Source organism: Drosophila grimshawi, unplaced genomic scaffold, assembly GCF_018153295.1.
Source record: "Drosophila grimshawi isolate 15287-2541.00 unplaced genomic scaffold, ASM1815329v1 contig_1377, whole genome shotgun sequence".
Classification (NCBI taxonomy): Eukaryota; Metazoa; Arthropoda; class Insecta; order Diptera; family Drosophilidae; genus Drosophila; species Drosophila grimshawi.
The window spans coordinates 21753145-21764145 of NW_025062900.1; the positions used below are offsets into that span (position 1 = coordinate 21753145).

At 35.0% G+C, this 11001-nt stretch overlaps 2 protein-coding genes across 3 annotated transcripts in view; both read right to left on the reverse strand.

Annotated features, from left to right (window-relative positions):
• LOC6566548 (transcription factor HNF-4 homolog) overlaps positions 1–11000 on the reverse strand; it is a 31747-nt gene extending 20747 nt beyond the window's left edge. Inside the window, exons 1-2 of one of the 2 annotated variants that reach the window (XM_032739572.2) lie at positions 10975–11000; positions 5916–6065 (exon numbers count right to left, since the gene is read on the reverse strand). In XM_032739572.2, the coding sequence (XP_032595463.1) occupies positions 5916–6000 (85 nt within the window). In that variant the 5' untranslated portion in view covers positions 6001–6065; positions 10975–11000. Of the gene's footprint in view, positions 1–5915; positions 6066–9962; positions 10296–10974 lie in introns of those variants that run through there. The other variant, XM_032739571.2, reaches the window with a different exon arrangement.
• LOC6566549 (catalase) lies at positions 7353–9219 on the reverse strand. Its single transcript, XM_001993122.2, has one exon. The coding sequence runs from the start codon at positions 9022–9024 to the stop codon at positions 7504–7506; it is 1521 nt and encodes a 506-aa protein (XP_001993158.1). The 5' UTR covers positions 9025–9219; the 3' UTR covers positions 7353–7503.
• Position 11001: the final 1 nt, after the last annotated feature.

Genomic DNA, 11001 nt, shown 5'->3' on the forward strand with positions numbered 1-11001 from the left:
GTTAAATTCCAATAAAAGGAGTTAGAAACTTGTTATTCAACACCGATGCCACATCAATCATGCAATATAATCATGACTGGCCGGATTGAAGCCCAGAGCCCAAGTGACGTCAACGTCGTCGTCAGCGTCGGCGTCTGCTGTACTTTAACCAGTGCGACTATACGGCGGAATTTCCCTGGCGAGACCAACCGGCGGCATATGCGGCATTTGTCTTCCATTGTACTTTGATTTTATTTTAAATACCCGACATACTGCTACGTCACGGCCAGGGAAGAGGTTGTCTGAACTTCTGACGTCGCATCGTTTGGTGAAACTGTCAATTAAGTTTTGCGCTTATCATTCACTTGAACTTCGCTGATATACTATCACGAGAATACTTCAATTACAAACCGAAAATATATATTTACGTATTTATATTTATTTTACAAATAAATAAATTATAGAAGTGCAAATTTATGAACTGGATTATCGAGCCTTTTTTTCTTCTCAAGATATCTCTTTGCCGAATACTGTGCACGGATCGATTTATATGGCCTAAGTTTGATATAAATAATTAGAACTATATAGAAGTTGGTCTACATAATTTGGTAATTAAAAGAATGTTTCGGACAAGAACTGGCTTTTAAAAGATCCTTAGAGCTACGAGACTATTTTAGAGATATTGCTATATTAACTGTTATGTTGGAATGCTGATCAAGAATATTTATACCTTAAGGGGTAGAAGATATAAATGCTTCAATAGTAATACGCTTGGCAAGAATAAAGTTACGGTTCAAATATTTTTCGCTAAGTAAATAAAAATAATTCATAAATAAAATAATAATAATAAAAAAATATATATTCGAAATATATTTTAAATTATTTTTCTAGACCCTTTCTTCAAATCATTATTTTAAAATATCTCAAAATAGCTATCTATCATCTGACACTCCACATTAGTTGTTAATAATATTAAATGTGTAAATATGAGTGAATAATGAAGAAATTAAATTTGTCACAAATTCTCGCCTTGAAATCGGGGCGATGCATGTGTAATTGTAATATGGGGCAGAGATTACATTAATTGCAATTACAAAATATAAGCGCATAAATATGGAAACATACACCCTCGTTTATCATTTGCTTGAAACAAGTTAATGTGCACAGAATATGACGCATTTGTTTTGGTTTGAAATCGAACACCCAGCGCCAAGTGAATCATACGCTAGAGGATTGTCGCCCCGAAGTATCCAAAAGATACAAACAGCATTTCCTGCATGGCTATGTGGTGTGTGTGTGTGTGAGTATGATTGTTAATATGACGAAAGTAATGAAAACAAATAAGGAAAAAGCAACATCAAAATTGCTATGAAGTAAGAGTGCACGACTAAGACATATTCTGTAGTTAGGATGAACCACACAGATAGAATGAAGAAATAATTTCTAAATATAATATACAATTTTTGCTTAAAATTAGAAAAGCCTTAAATAAAAAATTCCTAAAAATATGGTGTTTTCACTTATTTTTTAGATATATTTTATAGCATTGAGAAATGCATTTCAAAAAAATAAAAAAAATCCTTTCAGAAAATAGCAAATACAATTTTATTTAGACTGCTATTTTAGAGTATAGCTGACACAAGTTTCTTAAAATACTAATATTTAATAATAATATAAGTAAAATTCTTCAATGTACATAGAAAAACAGAAGCCTGGCAATTAGATCTTTGCGCAAAAAACTACGAAAAAATTTCTAAAATTCAGGTATTTTTTCTGAACGTAATTGCAATTTTAGAGAAACATTTAAAAACAATTTAATTCCAGCATGATAACAGATGTTGGTACTACCCACAAATCACAGCAAGCCCAAAGTTCTCCTTATCGAATTGCCTTCGGCCGATTGTAGCATATTGTGTCATAACTTTGGCACACCACATTTTTTACTCATTTAAGAGGGTATAATAAAATGCATGTCATGTTCATAATATTGCTATGTGATGTGTTTTGCCTGTCGCACATGTGCACAGCCGAGTGCGAGTCCATTTCCAGCGAAATATGAAAATTACCCAACCTAAAGACACTTCTCAGGCACCCCTCCTCATTGCTTCCCGCCCATCCCGTTAACCTAACCAACACCAGTTTTGCACGCCTCCGTTAACATTTTCAATAGTTCGTTAAGTGAATTTTGTGCGAAAATTTATTATTTTATTTGCATACATTTTTATATTAACCATACAAAGCAATGGAGCTGCGTTTTTTTGCACTTGCTTATGAGTGTGAGTGTGAGTGTGAGTAATGAGTAAGTAGTGAGTGTGAGTAGCGAGTGTGAGTGTAAGTAACACCCATGGATAGTCAGCCATGTGATTTGCATGTGTTGTTCGTCATCAGCGTCATGAACAACATAATCATTGTAATTGTCGTTCATGATTGCCGACTGGTAATAATAATAATGAATAATGATGATATTGTTCATGAAGTTTGATTGCAATTGACTATTTACACTTCATTAGGCGGTGACAATTTTAAATGAAATGTGTCCACATTGTTAAGTGCATTCTGTGCATCTGTATATGTAAAAAGTATCATCTGTATCTTTAAAGTACATTTATACATTTATTTGTATGCATTTAGTATGGAAGACATTCTGAAAGAAACTATGGTTAAATTGGGAAAATATGTGATGGAACGTCTTGGACTTATCATTAAAAATCAGCTACTGCTAATTATTTAAAAATAAATAATAGAATGTTAAAACCAGTGAAAAGAAATGTTTCAAAGTCAATATAATTTCTACGGAGCGGTATTAAAATTGTTGACATATTTGTAGAAATTTACTTCTTGAAGATGACATTTTAGTTTTATACTTTTTGTTGTTTATGTTAAATATTTTCCTTATACTTACTACTTATAAATATACTTATAAGAGAAAAACGCATTATTATTATTGATTATACATGTATATTATACATACACATATATTTATATATATAATTTAATAATCATGCATAGCGATTCCAACTTATAAAATATTTCGGAACAAAACATTTTTTAGGTCGACAAGTAAATAATCATATAAAAAATTTGAAAAATTACTGAATCTTTCGTAAATAATAAAGCTTGTATATGAATGTTGCATTGAGTTAGCCCTTGATTTTGGTTGCTAGTTTATAACTATGCGCAATATGATTAAATACTAATTGCTTGTTATCCTTAATTGCATTGATTATTCAGATTCTGACACTCTAACAGATTTAATTTTATCTATATACTCGTATCTTTTGGGTGGTTATAATCATAAGCGATTCAAGCAGAAGAATAGACTTAGGATTGTTATCGGTCTATTGACAGAACATTGTAGACTAAGAAATCACCTATCTAAACTTGGTATTTATAGTAGCGAACTATGCCGGTTTTGTGAAAACGAGGAAGAATCCTAAAAGCACATCTTAGCAGATTGTGTCGCCTCTACTAGGAAAAGATTCTAGATATTTTAGGGATGCATTCGTTGAGCTCTAAAAACATAGAAGCCCTCAACCCTACACAGATTCTTGTATTCGTGTAGGAACTGGGGCTGATGGAAGAGCTATAAGCTCAGAAGGGGGCACGAAAGGTCACAGTGCATATACCCCAATAATAATAAATATGTTGAAATCTTACATCTGTTATAAACATCCTACAAATATGATTGTGAGGCATTTAATCATATCGGAAATTGTTGCAAGTGTGTATGAACACTTTTATGAAATTGCCGCAATCGCGTTTCAATTATCTTTTTGAAAATTAATGAATATCCAAACCGGAAATCAGAAAAAAGTATGTATGACTCTGGATGTTGATATCTCGAAGGTTTCTTTGTATTCAAGCTGCTAGGAAATACTATCTAGATAGACGCAAAAAAATTAATTATAAATTTAAGCAGTCCAATAAATATAATGAAAGCCAACAATTTTTAAAGAGACCTAGAATATAATATTGTTAAACCAAAACATATCATCTAAATATGTCTGTATATAGAAAGGTATAGTATATATTTATATATATGCACGTGTGTAAAATATATTAAGCATGGGTCAGTCAATTGCCTCAACAACTGGGCATGGGACGGTTTTATTTAGTTATTTTTTTGCATAATACTTTGTTCATTAAATTGTTGGAGCAGAGCTTAAAAATCAAAGTAAGTGCGAGTCCGAGTGCGTTTCAGCTGAAAATGGTTTTTGTCATGTCAGCGTGAGCTAAGGTGACACTAGAGAACCAGCCCAGTCAGGGGCTCTGTTCCGTCGACGTCTGGGTCTGGTCAGGCGGCAGTTATAAATATTCAACAATTAAATGCTGGGCTACGTCTGGGGGCTTGAGCTCAAGCTGTGCTTGGTTTTACTTTTTATTTTTTCTTGTCACTTGTGTGTACTTAAGTAACTTGTGTATGCATATTTAACCCTTTGGGGTTAAGTTAAACATTACGCTTACGTTTTATTTCGTTTTATTTTGTGCGCTTTTTGTTTGTGTTTTTTTTTTTTTTTTTTTGCTATTTATTTAGTTTTACTGTGTTTTTGTTCATATGCATTTCTGTAAAACTTTTGCTTTACGTATTTTTTACATTCGAAAATAGTTGCTTATATCACGACTAATCAATTTTTAATCTGCTCGCCAACAACAAGTTCTTGCTAATCAATAAGCAAATTATAAACATTTACAATTATTGTTCCCCATTTGGCCTATCAAGCGTTCATTCGCAAGCTGGTTTATCAAGGCTAACTCGCTACTATTTATAACACAAAGCCCAAGCATACTTATAAACTATTTGAGCAGCACATTGCAATTTGAGCACCTTTAAAATAAAACGTATTCTGCCCGTCACGTGCCACGTGCATGGAAGCGATTATGTGGAATTCTTTGCCTGAACTTTGTCGACCCATGGAGTTAATGACTTCAACATTTCAGTGGGAATCAAATTTACTTTGAATTGAGTGCTATCACAGCAATTATCATAAAGTGTGTCTCTTAAATTATGCTTCCAATTGTGTTATAGAATGTTGAAGAATATTATATTTAATGATTTACTTATTTTCTTGACTATGCTTAACTTTTTTTTAGTAGTAATTTGAGGGATCTTTTTAATGAGACATTTTGTTGCATTGACTAATTCTGTATAAAGATAAGAAAAGGTTTAAGAATATAAGTATTTATTTTTGTAATTATAATTATTTACTTAAAATACTTAAAGTACCTCTTCTGAACAAAAGTTATTATTAATATTTCGCTCGTTGTAGATGCAAGATTGTTTTTAACAATCTCAATATAAAATTTAATTATGATAGAATGTGCAATTGTGGAATGCAATCACATGAAAAAATCTTCACTACACTTAACCTTAGAATGAACAAATAAAAGATAAGAAAATCAAGTAAGAATGCTGTAGTCAAGTGAGCTCGACTATGACAACATTTTGGATCATTTGGGTGTTTCTCATGTGATCTATATGCAATTTGTAGAGTTGATTAATTAATTAATATGTCAGCGATTAAAATTATATATCTGTCCATAAGTCAGTTTTATAGTGTATTTGCATGGATTACGGTCTAAAATCCCGTCTTTAATTCTGAATGTCGGATGGATCTAGAGACCAACCCATGATCAAAAAGCCCTGAAATCGGATAATTTAATTAATTAATTAGTTCTCAATTTTTTTCTTCTGATTTTTAGGGATGAGAGTTGTGTTTTTCTGACACACACAAGTATTTAATTTGAGAACCACTCATTGAAATTACAAATGTATAATTTCAACCAAAAAATGTCCGTAATATACAAAAACTATTAATGCAATTCAAGATCCTGCAAAAATTATCGTTCCTAAATAATAAAGATTGAAATGAGATTATGCCTTATTTTGGACAGTGTGCATAATATTATTAATTTATATTATTATATGTATCACTTACCTGGCTCATTTAACTCCTGCTCCACTTTTTTGATCTCCATTAGCTGCTGTTCCTCGTCAATTGTCAGATCTTGCGGGTGCTTCATAATAAACGAGTGCAGAAGTGCTTATCACATAGTATTTACGAACATGTGCGAGGCATGCCTAACAACTGTAAATGAACGATTACGATAAGTGGTCAATTTAATTCAGATAATTGAATACGATAGCTGTAATACTAATCGAAGTACGAAGCTTTCAATAATTTTATTTTAATAATAATAATAGGTTTCCGATCTCTAACCAAATATTAGGCATAAAACAATGTGAATAAAAATACGAATCGCTGCTTCTTATTAGTTCTGGTTACATGTCAACGACTTTTCCTAATCCCTCCCCTCCCCCATCCAACACACACACACACACTAAGACAACATCAGGCACTTCATAATTTATGATTTTGCTACAATTTGTCATGTTATCTGTACTTCTACTTGTCCAGTTCAGCTACTCATTAGTCAGGTTATTCTATGACGCACTCCACACTGAAATATATATTATTTATTTTAGCGTTACTAGCCAGAAGTATATATATATGTATATATATATAAATATATATATATATATATATATATATTTATTTATATATTATATAAATTCGTAATCTTTGAAGCTTTATTGACGGCCTCGTCTAGATAAACGCCGGAAATGTGACTATGACAGAAAAGCTTTCGTTCTATCTTCATAAGCGGCAGCTCGTAGAAAGAACAACAAAATTCCCGGCTAGTGATATGGGGGCCCTGATTGTTATCAGCCGTTTATTATTTCTTAGCCATAAGAATTCAAAAGCCAAATGGTAGATAAATTCCTAGTCCCAAATATCAGATCTAGTTAAAATGAAACTTAACCCTCTCAATTCAATTATACAAATTTTGCTTTGGTTTTATTTATTATATTAAAGAAATCGCATAAGTCGAAAGAAATTACATATGTATATATATATATATATATATATATATATATAACTGTACAGTTCCCAAGGAATATTATCAGTAATCTCTTTTAAAGGTCGATAAATTATTTAAGGTCACGCCCACATAATTGAATAAATCGATAAATATAATCGATAAACGAAGGCTTATCAAAACTAGAACATAAATAGCTGGTGACGTCCTGCATTAATATTTCGGGGCAACTCCCACCCAAATAATAATCTATAAATAATAAATTTGAAAAGTTTATTGGTGGGAACTCCCTCCAAAACACATTAAAAAAATTATTAAAAAGAAGCTTTTATCTCCCGCAATATTAGAATTAGAGTAACCAAACTTGGTAGGTGGATTATTAATAACCTAAAACAATTTCAAAGCCGCGCCCACTTTATCAACGAAAATGGAGCAAGCCACTCACGTATTCTTAGAGCTACAACCAGCAGACATAAAAGGCACCTCGATGATCATTCAATGGTAGTCTGCTTTTGTTCTTGTATTTTTTTTTTTTTTGTTGTTTTCTACTCTACAAATTTAAAATGTATGCATATAATCATCGTTAAACTTAATAGACAAAATCAAATTGAAAACAAAAAGACACGATTTGACAGATGCTAGCAATTAAAATTTGGATATTTCAGCGGTATTCAAGGCTTCAGTCATGAGTCGCCCAAAGTCGGCATGGACCATGGTGAAGAGCTTTACGGCACGTTCCTGCAGGCATTTACTGGCATTTGTTAGATGCTCGGATATATTGCGGACAACTCGCTTGCGCCCACAATTGTCCAGGCTATAGGTCCAAAAGTTGGTGACCTGACTGAAATTATCCTCCGTATCGCCGCTCATATAGCGATAAACATCGCCAGAAACGGGACAACAGGTCTGCAGGGCGAGAGCCCTTGAGCTCTCCTTGGGACCACAAAATGAGTTGGGAAAATAATTGGGTGAACCGCTCTGATTATCATTGACCGTCATGGCGCCATCGCGTTGAAAATTCCTCACATTCACCCGATATGGACAATTCACCGGGATTTGCATGTAGTTGGTGCCGAGACGATAGCGCTGCGAATCGCCATAGGCGAAAAGGCGACCTTGGAGCATTTTATCCGGAGATGGTTCGATGCCCGGTACCATGTGGGCAGGGCTAAAGGCCAGTTGCTCGATTTCTGTAAAGTAATTGGTGGGATTGCGATCTAGGACCAGTTTGCCAACCGGTAAGAGGGGATAATCTTTTTGTGGCCACACTTTGGTTATATCGAACGGATTAAATTTGCACTTCTTGGCCTCCTCGTTGAGCATGATCTGGATGAAGACACTCCAGCTTGGATAGTTGCCCTTCTTGATGGCATTGTACAGATCTCGTATGGCATAATCGGGATCATGGGCGGCCAGCTCAGTGCAGCGGCGTGCATCCAAATTCTTGATACCCTGATCCGTTTTCATGTGAAACTTGGCGTAGAATGTCTCCCCGCTGGGATTCACCATGCGATATGCGTGCCCGCCATAGCCATGCATATGCCGATGACCATCCGGAGTGCCGCGATCACTGAAATACATGAGCAGTGCGTGCAGCGTCTCCGGCCGTAGTGACATAAAGTCCCAGAACATGTCCGGATCCCGGAGATGCGTTTGTGGATTGCGCTTCTGGGCGTGTACCAAACTTGGAAATAGTGAAGGATCACGCACATAGAACACGGGCATATTGCAGCCCACCAAATCCCAGATGCCCTCCTCCGTATAGAATTTGACGGCAAAGCCACGCTGTTCCCGCACCGTATCCGCCGAGCCACTCTCGCCACAGGCCACAGAGAAGCGCATGGCAACAGCTGTTCGCTTCTTAATCCGCTCGAACACAGAAGCCGCACAGAACTTGGTAATGTCGTGGGTGCACTCAAAGTAACCAAAAGCCCCAGCTCCCTTGGCATAGACAACTCGCTCGGGTATTCGCTCCGAATCGAAATGCGAGATTTCATCTAGGAATATAAAGTCCTGAAGGAGGGCAGGTCCTCGCGGCCCCACCGTTTGTATGGCATCCTTCACTCCAATTGGCATTCCACCCGAAGTGGTGCATTCCTTCTTCGACTCGGCATCGTTGTTCTTATAATCGATTAGCTGATTGGTGGCCGGATCGCGTGAACACATTTTTGAATTTCGTTTAAACGAATGGATATGTAAAACTATATTTTTTGATTATTGAGGAACAAACTATTTCAGAATTATAAGTCTAAGAAAATTTAAAATATGTTTGAATGATTCTCTGGGTTCAACTGAACGGCGATTTGTGAATATGAACTGAGAGTTTGGTGTAAAACTCAAAGTTGCTTGGGTGGAAAGATTTCAATTGAAAGTGTCTAGGATATATTTCGAATTCAATAGTAATCGAAAAAATAAATGTATCGAACTTAATATGTTATAATACAATTAAAAATCTGTTTATCTTCTACCTTTATCCTTTCAGTATTCAAAATATTTATGAAATATGGAACCATTTTTAAACAATATTATTCTTTATCAAGAATGCTCTAGTCGAAAGAGCTCGACTGATGGAAATGCGTAAATCGACAAACAGTGATGTGTCTATTATGATCCTGACTTTTCTCAAAAAATCAACATCAACATTAATTTATTTAAAATTCATTGATAAATCTCTAAATTATTTTTGTACTATAAGATCATTAATTCTACATTCGATAACAGAGTGAGGCTTACTTTATATATAAGGGGTAGCATCTCCTACATCTCAACAATGCACATACTAATTACAACACTGTAACGCAATTTATATTAACATGTGATTAACATTTTAACTAAACCTCCCATCTATTTACATATTCTAGTAAGATCTTCCCCTGTTAATCGATCTATTTGCTTGCGACACACGAGTCAATAGGCTAAGTAAAGCCTAAACAAAAAGTTGAACAACTAAAATGTTTAGCAAATAGGCAAAAAACATGCGCCGAGAGTTATGTATATACATGTATATATTTGTATATATGGATGTGCGTATAAGTGCAGCTGCATACACACACACACACACACATACATACATGCACAGATGTCTGTATTATATGGAAACTTACTTAAAAGCTCTGAATTGGAAGTTGCTGTCTTTGCCGCAATTACTTTTGTTTTTGCTATTGCTTTTGCTGTTGCTGTTGGTGTTGCTTTTTATGTGGCGGGCTTTTACTGTTGTTATGGCTGTTGACTCTTGTTGACCGCATGAATGAAAGCGAAGAAGAGCGGAAAATCTCACACTTGTTTGGTTTTCTTATATTCCTAAACTGAATCACATGCTTCGATTTTTTTTGTTTTCTTGTTTCTGTTTATTGTTTCTGTTGCACTCAAGTTGTAGTTAACACCTGTCACATTTATTATTTATTTTGTTATTAATATTTTAGTTTTTTTTCTTTTTGCACTTCTGTAAAGTAAATTACTTTTGCTTTGTACATATGCATGTATGTGTGTGTGTGTGTTTGTAGTTTTTGTTGCTGCGCACCAATTAAAGTCGTAACGGCGAACACTTGCACATTAAAGTGATTTTTTCCACTTGCGACTGTTGCTGCATATTCTCATTTATATCAATCAAACGGCATATTTGCTTTGTTATTGTTTTAGTCCCCGCTTTACGTTCTCAGCGAGAGAGAGAGCGAGAGAGAACACGACGTCGTCACTTGAACTCAACTACGGCTTCTGTTGTCTTTAGAGCTTACACAGCAACAAGTACACGCGAGAGAGAGAAACACAGTGAAAAAGAGAGCGGCGGCGTCGTGCAGTTATCACTCGCACCATGCTCGCTGCCTCTTTCTACTGTGTGCTGGTCACAAACACAGATGCAGCAGCAGCGCCGCTGTCGTTGTTACGTATTTGTATTTTTTGCAACAAATCAAACATTTTTAAGACATTTTTTTAAACGCTAAAACAACTTTTGGATTATCTATTTGTTTATTTTTCGCACTGCATTACTTTTATGAGCGCAGATCTGTTGTTAGCTTGATTAAGTTGATTGAACCCAAAACACACAAGCACACACACACACGCACAGGCACAAGCACAGAGACGGACGGGGAGAAACCACACACACAGAATACGTACCACAGACGATTGCGAGCGATGGGCGAC

Excerpts from the sequence above, each read along its gene's own strand:
- LOC6566549 (XM_001993122.2), bottom strand. The coding sequence starts at position 9,024 with ATGTGTTCACGCGATCCGGCCACCAATCAGCTAATCGATTATAAGAAC.